Source organism: Cibotium barometz, chromosome 4, assembly GCF_041138505.1.
Source record: "Cibotium barometz isolate CiBa-2024 chromosome 4, ASM4113850v1, whole genome shotgun sequence".
In the NCBI taxonomy this organism is placed as follows: domain Eukaryota; kingdom Viridiplantae; phylum Streptophyta; class Polypodiopsida; order Cyatheales; family Cibotiaceae; genus Cibotium; species Cibotium barometz.
This window is the reverse complement of record NC_141049.1, coordinates 48,217,376-48,235,209: the sequence shown is the minus strand read 5'-3', so window position 1 is coordinate 48,235,209 and position 17,834 is coordinate 48,217,376. Positions and strand designations below refer to the sequence as shown.

General features: G+C 48.5%; 1 protein-coding gene across 5 annotated transcripts in view; it reads right to left on the bottom strand.

The window, feature by feature from the left end:
- Window positions 1–254: 254 nt before the first annotated feature.
- The window catches only part of LOC147639339 (uncharacterized), a 59,225-nt gene continuing 41,645 nt past the window's right edge, over window positions 255–17,834 (bottom strand). For all 5 annotated transcript variants that reach the window (XM_086790161.1, XM_086790157.1, XM_086790164.1 and 2 more), the window contains one exon: window positions 255–608. In XM_086790161.1, coding sequence (XP_086646287.1) covers window positions 432–608 — 177 coding nt within the window. In that variant the 3' untranslated portion in view covers window positions 255–431. The remainder of the gene's footprint in view (window positions 609–17,834) is intronic.

Below are 17,834 nucleotides of genomic sequence, written 5' to 3'. Positions count from 1 at the left end.
TGTGTGGTCTTTGTGCCGAGTGGTGCTTCCACACTGCAGAACAACTCCAAAGAAGAAGAACTGGAATAGAAAATCTTGCATTTAAAAGACCATTCATATATTTGGTTCAACATTCAAGTGCGTTCAAAGTAGGAAATATAACTCCCACAACTTCTTGGCCGACAATGGAAGTTCAGGACTTCAAAAGGCATAGTGAAAATGTGATGTTGATTAGGCTCTCAAAAACAAAGATCACACACAAAACAATGCTTCTCACTTGGACATCATTTTATTCAAGTTTACTCCTTGAAAAGTACATAAGAATGAGATGACCTACACTTAAACTTTAAGGCATGTACTCAATTCTTGCAAATAATATGGCATATACGCAAACAAAATTGCATGTCAGCTTTATACACTGAGTTGATAAGGTATACAGACTTTACCAGCATTTAATTGGGAATTACAGTCCTCCACTTACTTAGTAGGGAATGATCAACGACACGCCTATTTTTCTTGCTAATTAGAATCATATCCTCAAATTCTGCATCCCAAATAACTTCCCCATCATACACGCAGTAATGCTGTACATGAAACACAGATTGCATGGATGACCGCTCCAAACCAACCTGTAACATGAAACATGTAACAGGTCATAACCCCGCTTAAACTCAAATAGTTTACTTAAACAATGAAGGCAGATAACACAGCAATTTAATTGAACATGTTATGCATCCGTTTATACACATGCATGTGTATATAATGTGTATAATGCATAAGATAATACCAACCCCCTCCTCCTTTTTATGTGTTCTTTTATTTATCAACTTGCATCAACAGAATTCCGAGTCACAAGTCAAATGAACCAATAACAGCAAACTCGGTCTGATTCTTGGAGAGGATCTCCCACTTCCTTCTCAAAAAGCATGTCTTCAACTCAAAGCCTCACTCAAAAGTAGGTAAACTATAGTGAATACTTGGTCAACACTCATCAAATCTGAGCAGACAATACTTGGTCAACACTCGTCAAATCTAAATGGATTGGTCAACCCTCCTCAACTTTCCTCAAAAACAGGCAAAAACAGTGATAACTTGCCCAAAAATGGGCAAAATTTGATCTAGCACTGACAGTGGAATCAAGTAGCCTTTGTTATTCAAACTCCTGCCTGCCCTGAGGTCCAGTAGAGCAAATTGGAGGGTTCAACAAAGGGGACTACCATATATAGAGAATTCCCCAAAAAATCTAGTGAAGCCTTGTCACTGCTGACATGTGGGATGGCCGTTGCTTGGTTCTTCAAGGTTTGACAAAGAATGCTTGTAGGCTGATTTTGTTAAACAGCGTACTGTTACAGTCAATACTGCCTTTTATGATGGAATGTGGTTTAAGGATAGAATCTGGGTGGACACCTCTCCCTTGTCTAGCCTAGGGACTGCAGAAATGTAGGTTTATAATATACAGTGCTTTTGCAGGATTTGGGGTGATACCATCCACACCCTCATGGCCACTTGAGCCAGAATTCAGGGATCTTCGAGGTCTACAGAGTGAAAGAGCGGCCAGTATATAAGAGAGTGGGATAATGGCATCTTTTTCACTGCCAGTCATATGGGACCTTGTTGGCAGCACAAGGCACCTGATTGGTTTAGATTCCCCCCTTGTTTGGGTTGAAATATCCCTTTTGTATATTTTTTCATACTTAATAGGAGTCTCTTTTTCAAGGGAGGGGAAAACAAGAAGTCCACAGATTTGCACTCCAGTAAAACCACCGATGTTTTAGCAACCTTCATTGAGGCACATGTATTGTGCTTTCGATAAAGCTTTTTTTTTTTTCCCGAGAAAAGATCCTTTCATTAGTTATATAAAAACGCCCGTAGGGCTACAAAAGATCTCTCCTGCTCATAAGAGAAACAGAGCAGTGAATACAGCAAGGCAGCCCGGGAGACTCTCCCCATGTGCTGCAAAATACAAGCATCAGTACAAAGGACTGAGAGGCTAAATCATACAATGGGGGGGGGGGGGGGGGGGGGGGAAGCCAAACAGGTGCTGTAATGCCAACGGGGGGATCCCGTGTGTAAGGTGTAGCAGGGGCCGCTGCGCCAGGTGGTGTGAAAGGCCTGGCGCCGCAAGATCGCCTCATCCGAGTCGCCCCGGATGCGGTCATACTGTCCTCGCAGGGTGTGGATCAGCTCCTGCCAAATCCCCCGTACAGTCTCTACTGGTGGCTCAGTCTCCTCTCAAAGGCCGTGAAACACTGGGCCCTCTAGGTGAACCAGATGGTGAGGCTGCTGATGAGCTCCCATCGTAAATCCCGCTCCTGCGTCCAGCTGGCGGACGAGAAATCCGGTGCCGGAACCAGGCGAGGCTGGCCCCTAATGAATCTGATGGCCTGACTGTCCTGCTCCATCTCATAGCCCATAGCAGGCCCTGACGAAGTCAACCAAGTAGCGGCACCCCACGTAAACATACCCTCTGAAGAGAGGGGGGCCAGAATACGCAGCATCCGCAGCCAAATCTGCTGCGCCTGAGGGCAATCCCAAAGGCAATGTCTCTGTGTCTCCATAGGGTGGCTGCATCGGACGCAGGCCGCCGGAAGACCGCTGTAAACAAGCCAGGTGCCAGCTGCTGAGCCCCTGTGGGCGACCAGCTACTGGAAAGTCGAGATCCTGCGGGCCTGTCGACTAGCCCAGAGCCGAGCCCAAAAATCCTCCAGGAACTCCTGTGAGAGTCCCTGTAGCCGCCAATGCCCCGCTGCAGCTGGAGAGACCATCCTCCTCGCCGTCAAAATATGCTGCCCCAACCGAACTGTATACTGGAAAAAGGTGATCTCTGTGGCCTCAAGGGATGCATAAGGATCATGCCACTCGTATTCCCCCGGGTCCCACTGTAGCCGGGCCAAGGGGCGCGCTGCATATGCCCATATGCGCCAATCCGGGAGCACATCTGCAGGGTCGGGGTCAATATGCCACTTCCGAGAAGCGGCGGCCACTACCCGTATCCTCTGAAAGGTGCACTCTACAACCAAAGGCGACTCCACCTCCACTCTCTGAAGTCTGCTCATCCTGAATCTCATAGTAAAGGCATCTGCCGTCCTCAGTGCAAGCTCTGACAGCAATCAGGATCACAAACTGTGTAAAGGCTCCCATCCACCGTGGGACTGCTGGCTCGAAGGGCGTGAACCACTCCTCTGTGAGTGCCTCCTGAATATCATCCCTCATAATCAACCCCCCTCTGAAGTGACTCAGCCTCTCCACCTGGATCTCCTCTGGAAGACTGCAGAAGGCCTGCCAGTCTCCAAAGCTACGTGCTGGGCCTGCCGCTAAAGGTTCCCAGGCTAGGCGAGGCCGAGAACCCAGCATAGCTCCAGATGAGCGGCTGTCTGGCCCGCTCCTCAACACAAGAAGGAGATCGCTGAGAGAGTCCCGGTCTCAGCAGCTCCCAAGCTCTCAGGATGCTCAAAGCAAATCTGTCCTCCCATCCTCTACTGAGGCCTGTCCTCCTCATCTCTATGAAGATCCAGCGAATCTCTGGTGCCCAAGTGCCCCCTGCTGGGGGAGCCCGAGCCTGCAACCGCTGCAAGAGAAGCTCTTTCCAAGGCTCAACGCCTGGAAGCAGCCCCCGAACAATAAGCTTCCCCAATAAGGCTCTACTCTGATCGACTGGATCTATAATGCCCAAACCTCCCTGAGCCAGCGGAAGTGTAATAACTGCCCATGCAACCTTTGCCCGGGCTGGCTGACCGTCCCGCCCAGACCAAAGAAAGTTCCTGATCAGCCTCTGTACCTGGCTGATGCAAGAGCTCGAGAAGATCCAGCAAGACGTAATGTACCACATGGTCGCTAACAGCACCTAATTTGCCACCACCACCCTCCCAGCCAAGGATAGTCGAGCTATACTCCAATACAAAAGCTTCTTCCGAATGCTCAGAAGAAGCGGGACAATCTGCTGCTCACGTGACAAATCTAGTCCAATCTGGCATCCCAAATACCGCACTGCTGTGCCAGGAGGAATCCATCTAAAACCGGGGTCCGGGCTCCATGCCGGAGTGGGAGCACTACTGATCCAAAAGGCCACTGTCTTGCGCCAATTGATCAATGCTCCTGAAGCTGCACTAAAAACCTGGAGCGACTGCTCTGCCCGAAGAAGATTGGCCTCTTGGCCATGCAAAAATAAGCCCGTGTCGTCTGCAAACTCAGCATCGAGCAGGTCCTCCCCCGGACTGGGAGCTGGAGTCCTCTCAAACCAACCTCCTCTGCCGTCAAATACATGCTCATAGCCTCCGCAAAGAAGAGAAAAAGAAAAGGGGCGAGGGGACACCCCTGACGGACTGATCTGGTCAGCTCAAAACTCGGCCCCCGTCCCAATCAACACCTGGCTACGAGCTGTGGAATACAGAGCCGCCACCCCTCTGATCCATCCTGGCTCAAAGCCCAGGCGAAGCATAGTGCCCTCTAAGAAACCCCAATCAACTCTATCGTATGCCTTCTCAAAATCGAGAAGTATCACGACCAAGTCCTCGCCAAGAAATCTAGCTCGGGCCGTCGCCTCCCAGAAAGTAAAGATGTTGTCAAGGATACTTTGTAGACAGTATTGAGGATCGTAATAGGCCTCCAATGCCGAATATCATCTAATACTCCCTCCCCCTTGGGGATAAGAAAGATCAAGCCCTCTGAAAAGCTCTGTGGCATCACCCCAGTGTCCAAAACATACTGAAAGCCCTGCGGAGGCCTGGCCCCAAAAGGTCCCAATAGCGCATAAAAAAGGCCGGCGTCAGTCCGTCCTCCCCTGGGCAACTATGTTGCGGCAGGACCCTCAAGGCCTCGGCAAGCTCAATCTCTGAAAGAGGCGCACTAAGAACTGTACGCATACGATCTGTGACCCTCCTCTGCACATGGGCCCACACAGTCTGTCTGCATGCATCTCGATCCTCAGTGGCTGGCTCCGCTGAAAGCAAGTCTCTATAGAATGCGGTGGCAATGGCTCTGATCTCCCCGAGCTCAGTAGCTACCGATCCATCCGGTCTACCAAGCTGACAGACTCTTGCTCGAGCATGGCGGGGTCCAGTGATCTCAAAAAACTCCCCAGTCACTCTATCACCAAGCTGCGTCCACTGAGAGGCCTGACGACGATAGTAAAACTCATGTCTCTGCTCCTCTGCCTCTCTAACCTCCTGGCGTGCCTGGCTCAGCTGTGACGCCACCCACTCACATGACGATGCTCCCGCTCGCGAATCTCTCCCAGTCGTGTCAAAGCTGCAACGTGCAAAAAAGAGCTAAGCTCGATGAGACCCTGGGCACACTGGCCTGCTGCATCCTGGTCAGAGCACGCTGCCATGCATCAGTGATCCTCAGTGACATGCAAAACCGGTCCCAAGCTGCAAGCTCCGTGCCGTGCACTGTAACATGACTGCCTCCCACCCTATCGGCCGGGTCCTCAAGCATGTTGAAGTCTCCCCCGACACACCAATGTGCGGCCTCTGGCAATGCATCCGTAACCTGGGTCCAGAACTCTGCTCTGGCACTAGCATGATTGGGCGCATAGACGTTCAGCACGCCCAATAGCTCATCATGCATCCTCAGAATGACGTACTGTGCTCTACCAGGCACAATGATCCCTCGATCCACAATGGCCTGCCGCCATACATCTGCAATGACCATGCATACTCCTCCCTGTCCACCCAGAGGACCAAATCCTGCAGACCAAAAGGTGTCCCATCTACAAGGCATCACCGAACCATATCTCCGGATCCTGCTCTCACCCAAGTGGTGCTCCTGCTCTCACCCAAGTGGTGCTCCTGCATCATCAAAATATCAATGCTACCACCAACCAGGCATCTCTGAAGCTCCTGCCTCAAGCAACCACGATAGCGTATAAAATGTGCTCCGCTAAGGCCCTGTACATTCCATGAGATGATCCTCATGGATGACCTGTTGAGGTGGATGCTGTCTCAGCCGTGCGGCGGGCCTTCGCCGGCGGCTTGGATGGAGAGTAGTCCCCATCCGAGCGGCTGCGAATCTGCCCACCCGGTGTACTGCAAGAATCACGGATCAAGCGCCAGTGGCTGTGGCCCATGGCGACTGCCTCCCGCTCTGACAGAGCAACCTCGTGTATACATACATATCCAGGGTCGCGTGCCAAGTCTGCCACTATGCGAACGACCAAATGTCGAATCCCTGAGGCATCCACACTCCCGGGATCCAAGAAAAAATGAGCCAACTCCCATAGTCGGCCTATCACATCTGTCACCTCCAGATCGCTCACATGATGAGAAAACTCAACTGCCTGAGTCTTCAAAGTGCTAAGAGCGAGCTCTAGAGTCCACTCCCGATCGCAAGGGCCACAGAGCGGGAACGAGAAGGCCACCGCTGAATCAAGTGCCTCCTCCCCGCGGGCCGGAGGTATCACTACATGAACTCGGATGGGTGTTGGCTCATGGGGGCCCTCTGCTCCAAAAAGCCGTGTGAAGGCGTAATCAAAAACCTCCGAGCGCTGTCTAATGCCGAGGCAACTCAGCTGACTGCGGATAGATGATATCCGTGAAGCCCGAATCGGCATGGTAGGCCTCCTCTGTGGTGCTCGAGCGAGGTCGGTGCTCAGCGCCCTCCGAACTGCAGGTGAACGCCAGGGGACTGCCAGGACCTCCCGGGAAGGTGAGGCGGGCGGGGGAGGAGGAGGGGGGGGCGAGGGGGGTGGAGAGGGAGTCACTGCCGAAACCGGAGCGGGGACGGGAGGAAGCGAAGGTGGGAGAGGGGCGGTGGGAGGGGACGGGGGTGGGGGTGGGGGTGGGGGTGGGGAAGGAGGGGGTGCTGGCATCTCCTGGTCCTCAGTCGTCACCGCAGGGGTCTCCTCGTGGAGAGGAGCAAAGCTGTTCCTCACGAGAACCCAGTGAGGCTGAGACTGTGGCTGCTGCTGCAGCGGTCTCTGAGCGTGCTGCTGCGGCTGTCTCCCTCGGCGGCACCCCTGTCCAGGCTGCCACTCCGAGGTCTCTGTGGCCTGAGCAGGTGTCCCGGAGGCAGCCTGCCTAGCCGCATTTGTGGGCGGGCCATCAGGGGCCTGCTGCTATGGTGAGGGTCGGGGTCTCCTGCGAGGGCAGGCCTTGGCCAGATGGCCGACCTGCCTGCAAATGAAGCACTGGTTCGGGAGCCCCGAGAACTCCACTCTCTGATCAATCCATCCCCCCCCTATCCTAGGTAGCTGAATGACCTTAGGAAGGGAGGAGATGTCAGACACCAAAACTCTGACCAAAGGTAGCCCAGCTGCTCTGGCCACCACTGAAGCTGCTTTGGGGCCAGTCTCTAGTATTGAGCCCACCAATGCTCCTAGCCTAGAGAGGAGCGGAAGATACTCCCGGCGGAGTCCAGGGAAGCAAACTGTAACATGAAAGAGGCGCTCTCCCTGCTCAGCCGCTGCTGGGTCAAAGCCGTGCTGCCAAGGTCTGAAGAAAGCCCGAGCACCCCTGATGTCAAGGGGACTCATGGCAAGGACCTTGGCCACGCTCTGGGCGGTCTCGAACTCGATCTGGTAATGTCCATGGCCCAGTAGCTGCACGTCCAGGATCTTGCCCACATCTGCAAGAAGGCGGACTTGGAGAAGATCCCGGATCTCCCCTCTGTTGGGGCGAGTGCCGACTATACGGCAGATGGTGGAATGAGCCTGGAGGCGTTCCACCTCTGCGGTGAGGCTCGCTTCCTCTTCTGGCGAAAGAGAAGGCCTGATGGGGGTGTCCTCAGGGGCGGGCGAGGGGGCTACGGATGAGTCCCTCTGAGGCGGGGCGGGAGGAGCCTCCATCAGAGTCTGAAGCTGTGGCGAAGGCGAGGCGAAAGCGGATATCCTGCAAGAACCGAGCTGCACACCGAGAGGCGGAAGACGAAGGCTGGAGAAAAAAGGGAAAAAACCCCCTGGGGGCGGAAGTCAGCAAAAAAGAAGGGGGGGGGGGTGAAACGGCAAAGGAGAAACCCTAGGGGGGGAGGCGGGAGCTGCGCACAAGAGGGGAGGGGCGGAGGAAAAGAGCTGGCGGAGGGGAGGGGCGGGGCGCTGCAGAGTGGAGGTGGGCGCGAAAGAAGGGGGGGGCGCGAAGGCGAGGAGGGGAGGCGGGCAATGCAGCGAGGGAGGGGGACGCAGCAGCAAAGGCAAGCGGGGGGAGCAAAAAAGGCGGCGGGCAGTCAGCGAAGGAGGGGGGCGCAGAAGCGAAGCAGGCGGGGGTGACAAGGGGAGGTGCGAGGAGAGAGGGGGGGGGGCGCAAGGAGAGAGCAGGCAAGAAGAGCGGGGGGCACAGGTATGCAGGCAGTGCGAGCAGGGAGGGGGGGGCGGGAGCTTCAGCGAGCTGCGTAATTTTGTTCTTACTTGGTCTTTGTACGTGATAAAGTTGAGTATTGCTTTCGATAAAGCTTATGTGTCACGATTGTGACTAACTCTCTTAATCTCTCTTTAATTACTCATTAATCCCTTATTAACTGAATGGACACCTGTGAAGGGTCACACCCTTACACATGGGCCACTATCAAAGGACATGTCTATTCATTAAAAGGCACACCCCTAAGTCCAAAGGACATAACCATTGACTCAAGAGCCACACCCCTTCCCAGGGATGTCTCTTCACTTGTACCCTTTCGGCCTCTATTTAAGAAAGGCCCCTGTCTCAATGCAAATAACTCATCTCAACTCAATCTTTCTATCTGCATTTGTCTTATGTTCGTTAATTAAGTCCAAAGGACATAACCATTGACTCAAGAGCCACACCCCTTCCCAGGGATGTCTCTTCACTTGTACCCTTTCGGCCTCTATTTAAGAAAGGCCCCTGTCTCAATGCAAATAACTCATTTCAACTCAATCTTTCTATCAGCATTTGTCTTATGTTCGTTAATTAAGTCTTAATCATGTTAATAAAGCTATAAAAGCTTTACAGTGGTATCAGAGCAAATTTTTTTTCCTACCCGTGGGTTGTGAAGCCCTCACCCTCTCCGTGGCACTCCCTCGTCCACCCCTCTTCTCGGTGTTGTATGGAGGTGGAGGAAAGATCTTACCTGCAGCAGATGTCTAAAGATTAAGCCTCGCTGAAATTTTTTTTTTCCCCGTCCCAGCCCGATGGGAGTTCCTGCAGCCGTCCCCCTCTGCCCGCGCCCTCGGTGGTCCCGTGAACGCGGCCTCGCGCACCAGGAGTCATTGCCCTCGCGCCTCGTGCCTAGACGGGTCCTTGTTGCCCTTCGGCCTCCGTGCCTGGCCGCCCTACAGGCGAGTTCCACCCGTGGCGGTACACCTACGAGTACTCACTTAATGTTTTGGTGGGTCCGCGTGGCAGTGTTGGCAGGTGTGAGCCCTTGCTTGCTTAGAGCAATTGCCGGCCCTAAGCCCTCGTCCGCCGAATAGCGCCCGCCACCTTTCGCCTTGCTGGTGGCGCCCCTACGAAGCGATACCTCTTCGCTTTGCTGCCGTCACCTTTACACCCATAACTTAAGGCTTATAATTAAGCCTTTTATACACGTGGCTTCCACCAGCCACGTGAGCAGCCGGCAGCCAGCACCGAACAGCCACCCGCCAGTGCAAGGAAACCGCCAGCCGACCAGCGCACACACACACAAAAGAAAAAGGGAGAAACCGACGGCCAGCCGCCGACCATTTAAAAAAAAGAAAAAAGAAAAAGGAGAACCCGACGGCCAGCCGCCGACCAGCGCATTAAAAAAAAAACCAACAAGCGTGCGCGCTAGTGTGAACCGGCACCCCTTTCCGTTGGCGATTCGGCAACAAACCCCCCCCCCCCCCCCCCCCCGCCTGTCAGGATGCCACCCTCTTCATGTACGCCCCTCTTGTCTCCAGCAATGGCTTTCTTGGCATGCATGTTGACTACCTTTCACACTTCTCCGGCTACCTTGTCTATTTTCAAGGTTTCTTTGGCGCGTATGCTCGTGGTAGCACATGTTCCATTGAATGGTTCTTACTAGCGCAATCAAAATGAAGGCATTTCAACTACTCCTGAAGCCTTCTCTGGCAACCTTTTCGTCACACTTGATCCATGGTGAGCCAAAGCCTCCTCAAGTTGCCGGCAAGCAACTCCTCGGCGTACAACACCCACAACAGGTTTCTTGTCCTCAGCACAGTTCTGTAGAGACCACCAGACATGAAATACCTTCGTTCGAGCCTCTGCATGCTCGTCGCAAACATTCTCAGCATTACAACAGTTATGAGAAAGATCCATCTTTGAATCACTATCAACAGAAGCAGCAACATGAAGCTTCCAAAGGATCACATCTTGGAAAGAAATCGACCATATCAAGATGGGCTTACTTAGTGGCACGTGTGTCCGACCCTAGTCGAGTACTTGGTCGTGAACGTCGCAACGTTGGACAAGTTTCCCCTCACGAGCAATGCCCTACATTCAAGTCCTTGCAAGCTCTTGGTGGCAGTGTTGAAGACTTACTCATTCTCACGTTGTGCAAGAGGATCCTTGAGAGGTCTAAGAGGCGCAAACAACCTCAACCTCCCCCTTCTACATTGGAAGCCTTAATACCTGCTCAGAAAGTTGAAGATTTAGAAGATTCTTGTACATGTGTGACAAATACAATGTCCACAACTCCTTTTCTTGCCGTGACCCAGGCAGAAGCAATAGCCTGCTCAACGCCCGTGCAAAACGTAGTCTTTACCTCTGACCAGATACCTGACGCTGTGGTGAATGATGATTCTTCTTCAAAAATGAAGACTCCAGTCCTTACCTTCAGTGGTGCAAAGGATAAATCAGACGCAGACTCTTGCAGCATGACTTCAGTCGCTGCAAATGAATCTTTGGACATAACTTGTCCCGAGAACAACTTTCTAAGCAAAGAAAAGCATATGGAAGATATTTCTTCTTCATCTACGACAACCCTTGAAGACATCCGTGTTCCAGACAAGCCAATGGAATCCCTTTCAGATTTCCAAATGATGGTCACTAACCAAATGCAAAGTTTGGTGACACAATCCTTGATATTGGAGAATCAAGACAGTTTGCTTATGGTTTCTCTAAAGGTAAATGAAGATTCAGTCTTTTCTTGGACAAACCTCGAAGTTACCAATGATGTTAACAAAAGTTCTACTCAAGTTACAGATATGATTCTCATGCTTTTGGTAAAGATGAGACAAGTTGCAGATGCAGTTAATATTTAGTTTGGTATATGCAAGATTGTTATGGTCAACAATAATGCCATGACATGGGATCTAGCAGCTAGAGCTTTGGATGCAGAAGCAATTCAATCATTTTCTCTTCTTCCAGAGTCTCAACAACTACCCCTGGATTTTATTTTAAGTGGGAGGGAATGTCACGATTGTGACTAACTCTCTTAATCTCTCTTTAATTACTCATTAATCTCTTATTAACTGAAAGGACACCTGTGAAGGGTCACACCCTTACACATGGGTCACTATCAAAGGACATGTCTATTCATTAAAAGGCACACCCCTAAGTCCAAAGGACATAACCATTGACTCAAGAGCCACACCCCTTCCCAGGGATGTGTCTCTTCACTTGTACCCTTTCGGCCTCTATTTAAGAAAGGCCCCTGTCTCAATGCAAATAACTCATCTCAACTCAATCTTTCTATCAGCATTTGTCTTATGTTCGTTAATTAAGTCTTAATCATGTTAATAAAGCTATAAAGTGTCGATTGGTGGAATTATCCTGGGTCTACCTAAGCCTAGTAGAACACATAATGCTATTATAGCACGATTTTACCATTTTGACATAGTGGTTTTTTTTTTTTTTTGCATGAGCTACGTAGGTCATTCGATAGCCTTTGAGAGTCAATCAACCAGTCAAGTCCCTTAACCCACTTGGAGAGAATCATTCATGCATATAGAGTCAATAGAAGCCTTAGGGTTTGCATCAGATCATGGTTGCATATTGCATATCATTCATTCCATATGCACATAGACCACATACACCATTGCAGAAGCCCTAGTATTTTTATCATATGTATTAGCATTTATCTCGTATTTTTCCATGATATTTTCAGCATTATTACCATTATTCCATAGTAGCAAGTGGTGTAGCATTTAATGCTACAGTCAGCCAGCTCTTGCAACCAACCGACTAGCCCTTGCTTATATAAATAGCCATCGCTTGCATCTCATTCAAGCCATAGTTGTTTCCGTATGACGTATGATATCATGTCGTACGGAATACCATACGGACTCAACGGACTTTTCCCAAAAAAAAAACACCCAAAAAAAAATTTTATGGGAGTAATGGTTTTGTTTTTGCTTGTCTATGGCTATTTGAGCTTCCTCTGTACTATGATGCTTCCCTCCTTTTTAAAATACTCCATATCTCGAAATTGAAAATATCTAAGTTTATAAGTTTTTTTTTTAACACCGTATTTTATCATTTGATAAGAAAAAAACATATATATCATACCGTATTTTCCTGTACGGTATCATACCCATAGTAACATGAAACGTTTCATCCGTTTCGTCGTTTCGAAGGTTTCGTTTCCTCTGTTTTGGACGAAACGCAAAGGTTTCGAAATGACACTTCTTATATACACATATCAAATTTATAACATAGCCAACAGAAAGATGAAGATGCATGTTTTGGAACTAGTGGGTATGAAATTCATGATTTTGGGAGTAGGTGTTTTGGTATTTTCAAAATTTGGGCAAGAAAAGGAGAGAAAGAGAGGAGGAAAGAAACAAGTTGAAAGGGAAGAGGGAGGTGAGAAGAAAAGGGAAGGAGGAGAAAAGGAGAGAAAGTTGGAGGACAAGAAAAGGAGAGAAAGTTGGAAGACAAGAAAAGAAGAGAAAGAGGAGGAGGGAAGAGGAGGGGTGGACCGTGGAGGAGAAGAGAGAAAGAGGAAAAGGGAAGAGGAAGAGGAGGCATGGAGGAGAAGGAGTGAAGGAGCGAAAAGGAGGAGTGGACAAGGAGAAGAGGCAGAGCAACAAGTTGCGGCCGAGAAGAAGTGTTGGATGCGTCAAGTGGCAAATGGGCAGCAAACAAGGACGGAAATGACGGCAAAAATCGCATTTGCAAAAAAAAACCCCCCGCTTGTTTTTTTGACCTCACTTTACATTTGGGCGAAACACCATTTCGATGGGCAGGTTTCGTTTTGTTTCGAAACGTTTCGTGCCGTTTCGAGAGGGCAAAACGGGTTTTTATGTTACTATGATTGTACCTGACAACTATGATTCAAGCATCTCAACATTCAGCAGTTGGCTCATCATCGATTCAACCTACAGCAAGTAGATCTCATCATTCATCATCATTTGGAGCAAGCGTTTCAGTCCTACAGCACTAGGAGCATCATCGCTTGTACCATCAGCAAAACACAGCATCCACAACATTCAGCCAGCAACCTTGCTTCATCCACCTTGCGTTTTCAGCATACAACAGAATTCAGCAGTCATACATCTCATCGTTTTGCTACAGCCACTTTGGTGAAGGTAAAACGCAGCATTCTCATTCATTCATACTGCATAACACAGAAGAGCGGCGTCAGGCTGAACTCGCTACTCAAGAGCACCAACGAGAGCTCGGTTGAGAGCGCATGTTACTCGAACACCAACGGAAAAGGAAGCCATGCATCTAAAATATCAACACCTCTCTTCGATTTCCCCACCCATAGGTGCCACCAACCAGCATCCTGGGACATCAACAACCATCATCCAAACTCAACCGAATTTTAGTGAGTATGATGGTAAGTGTGATCATTTAGCTGTCAATCAATTTATTCATCAGTTTAATGCTTATTTTCCATTGGCAAAGCTAACAGATTCTCAGTACAAAGTCCACGTAGCAGCTCCCCACCTCACGTGGTGAGGCAGTCACTTGGTGGCAGCAATGGTCTAGTATCCATACAGACCACATCACAACATCACAGGTGTCACAGCTTTTCACTGGGATACCTTTGTCCATGACCTTAAGACTAGATTTCTACCCCCCCCCCCCCCCCCCCCCCCCCCCCCCCCCCCCGTATTTGACTAACCTGGCAGATGAGTTCTATGGACTTAGACAAAACGAGTCACCTGTGCTTCAGTTTTCCAGTAAGGTTATAATGCTCACCACCATTCATCATCCACCACTTCCATGCAGGTTGCTCTTTAGCCATTTGTTGAACAAGGGAGTTGGAAAATAAACCCTCTTTCAACCGAAATGAGGTCATCTCCTTTATGCACTGTACACGATCATCATCATTATTATAGAAAGTGTTTACCACTTTATAAAAATCTTGCACCACCTCAACGTTGGACATCAAATCCATATTCCAATATTCAGGATCTAACATGTAAGCAGCACTGTGCAGTGGTGAATGCGCTCCAATCCATCTAGCATGAAAGTACTTCAACAGAACTTTTCTTTGTCTACTGGAGAATGGTACACGCCATTGCTTTTCCACCACTGAATGCTCTAATTTCTCAGGACACTCCAAACTCCGCTGGACAGTCCACCATTGCATCCATGCTTTTCTCTAGTTCAGGGAGCAAGGAACCCAAGCCTAAGAAAACCCCTGAGGAAAAGGCTAAAGTAGGCATCAGTGGAGGACATCTTCCTCCAGAGGAGAAAAGGAAGTACCAGTCAGACAACATATGTTTTTTCTATCATACCATTGGGCATGATAAGAAGGATTGTCAAAAATGGCAAGCCAAGCAAGCCTCCAAAGAGCCTTCTCCCCCAGTTGTCACAGTATCTCCCACTCCTCTAGAACCGCCTACTACCACCAATGCGGTTCAGCTCTTACCTTCTATGCATCCCATGCTATCGATGGTGCTTGATGCTAAGCAGGAGAGTGAGGCTACAACCACACAAAAAAGCCTGATCTGAGCTTATGGCTCTGCCAAGCACCGCCAGTTCATAGTCCTTGTTGACATGGGTAATTCTGAGGACGCCATCTCTCCCCAGTTGGCTACCAACATGAGCTGTACCTTAGTGCCCTATCATTTGGAGGTGGACGGATTTACACCTCGTCTCCGCACCCACATTTCTCAAAAGGCACAACAGTTTCCTTTTCAAGTTCAAAAGGCCTCATTCCAACGAGATTTCATTCTCTCTCCTCTTTTGGGGTGTGACATGATCTTAGGAATCCAGTGGTTTTGTCAGTATGAACCTATTTCCAATTGGGAGCAAGACACTTTTATTATCTCTAAAGGTTTTCCTGAGCCTGGCATGATTCGTAGGGATAGGAACATTCTTGGCATTCCTTTGATTTCTCATCTCCAAGCCCGATGAGCTATCCGCAAGGAAACGAAAGAAGCATTGATTTCTGTTCATGCTCAGACAGCTTCTATCTCATCAATAACAGTTGTCTCGTCTTCTTCTTTAGTCCCTCAATTGGCAGATCTCCTTTCTCATTCAGACATTTTGCTTAAGAATGATCTCCCATCGAGTTTCCCACCCTCTCGTCATGAGGATCATCATATCGGGACAGAACCTCCTAGCAAGTTTCCCTATCGTCTTTCCAAGACTTTCAAGAACAAGCTAGAACAACAGTCAGTACTCAAACATTTGAAACATGTTCCTTATGGGCGAGTTTTTACAGTCAACACAAACCAACAAGCACTTAGGTGGCTCCCAACGATGCCAAGTACCCAGTGGAGTCATCCGCACACCAAATGGAGTCAGCTCTTCTACCTGCTTGGAGGACTGAACAAGTACATCCCTAGTCAGCATTACCCAATGGCCGATGCTCTTAGTAGAAAAACCCACATTCAGACCATGCAAGAGTCCATGAAATTGAAGTTACCTAACAATTGGACGATGCATGATGTTTTCCATGTTTCTTGGCTAAAACCATATATTGCACTAGAAGTTTTTTACGTTTCAGATGAACACCAGCCAGACGTAGTAGACGAATCAGAGATCGTTGAGCCTGAGCTAATCCTTCTTCATAGTTGGAAGCATGGTTCCGATCGAAGACTCCGTCAGTTCTACACGAACCGAGATCGAGGTACCCATGAAGACGTTTGGCTAGACGAGGAGTTCTTTCAAAAGTACCCCCAGTTATTGGCGGACTACTTGGAAGCCATGAACCTGCCGCCAAGCTAAGCAAAAGGGAATGTCATATGCACTCTGCGCTATAGTGCATGGTGACAAGATGGCTCATCATCAGTGCAACACTCTACAGGAGTAGAACTCTTTAGGTTTCAATATCTGTCGTATGTCGTGGCCCCATTGTAATCCTCAATCCAGGATATGTCAAGCAGAAGCTACGTAGGTCATTCCTTAGCCTTAGAGAGTCGGTCAGTCAATCAAGTCCCTTAACCCACTTGGAGAGAATCATTCATGCATATAGATTCAGTAGAAGCCTTAGGGTTTGCATCAGATCATGGTTGCATATTGCATTTCATTCATCCCATATGCACATAGACCACATACACCATTGCAGAAGCCTTGGAATATTATCCAATATTTTTATCATATTTATTAGTATTTATCAGGTATTTTTCCATGATATTTTCAGCATTATTACCATTATTCCATAGTAGCAAGTCGTGTAACATTTAATGCTACAGTCGGCCAGCTCTTGCAGCCAGCCAACCAGCCCTTGCTCATCCATTCAAGCATCTCAGCATTTAGCAGTTGGCTCATCATCGATTCAGCCTACAGCAAGTAGATCTCATCATTCATCATCATTTGGAGCAACCGCTTCAGTCCTACAACACTAGGAGCATCATCGCTTGTACCATCCACAGCAATCAGCCAGCAACCTTGCTTCATCCACCTTGCGTTTTCAGCATACAACAGAATTCAGCAGTCATACATCTCATCGTGTTGCTACAGCCACTTTGGTGTAGGTAAAACGCAGCATTCTCATTCATTCATACTGCATAACACAACCTAGAATCAGTCCCAATCAGCCCCTTCTCTCAGCCTCAGATTTGCAGCCTTCCTACATTCCATTGAAAGCATGTATAGGCTTGAGATCGGTCATCATTGATGCTTCTACAGCCATGTACAGTTCAGCCCGACTCTCAATCTTTCAAAGGTCTTGCGTTTGGCTTATCTATAGTCCCAAGTCAATCCTTCATTCATTCTCTTCAAAGATAATAAAGCAAGTACTCCTAGCAATAGGAGGGGGGCCTTCAGTGGGTAATTTGGGACCCAATAAGGTGTACAGATCTATCTCTCTCTCTCTCTCTCTCTCTCTCTCTCTCTCATCTCTTAAAGTTTGAAGTGATAAAGTGGATTGCTAAAGACTCGCAAAACTCAGGATAAAGAAGGCGGTGCGAGACTTTGTGTGACAGGATCCTTCATTGTGCATAATTCCGCTACATGTTACAATTAGACCTTGGCACAGATACTCTATGCATATGTCTCTAAGGAACCATCTGATTGGGAGAGAGAAATCCTTTCGATCAAAGTTACCTATGATGTACTAAGTAAGCGTATTACTGCTAGTAACAATTAAGTTATGTTTTGGTATGGGATTCCCTGGAATTTAGAACTCAAAAGTATGTAACTAGACTTAGCAATACAAGAGATTTCAACTCATGCTAGTTATTCTATCAAAGGTGTTCGGAATAGGATAGTTTTGGCCTGATAGGAGCATTCTTCAAGGAATGCTACCCAAGAGGAGGATGCGTGTATATACTTATTTATTGTTGAAATACCTAATAATTCTATGATTTTGTGAACAAAGAAGGATGTTATATACCTTCATAAGGTCAGAAAAATCTGAACTTACGAATTGAGAGATTTGAGAAAGAAATAATAGTGAAGAAGGACAAAGACAAAAACAAAGCATTTGAAAGATCAAAAATAAATAAACTAACAAACCTAGCTACTAAGGAGAGGAAATCAAAAGATGATATCAAACGAAGACTTTTAATTAAGACATTAACAAAAAAACAAACAAAACAAAACAAAACAAAACAAAAAACCCAAAAAAAACAAAAAAAAACA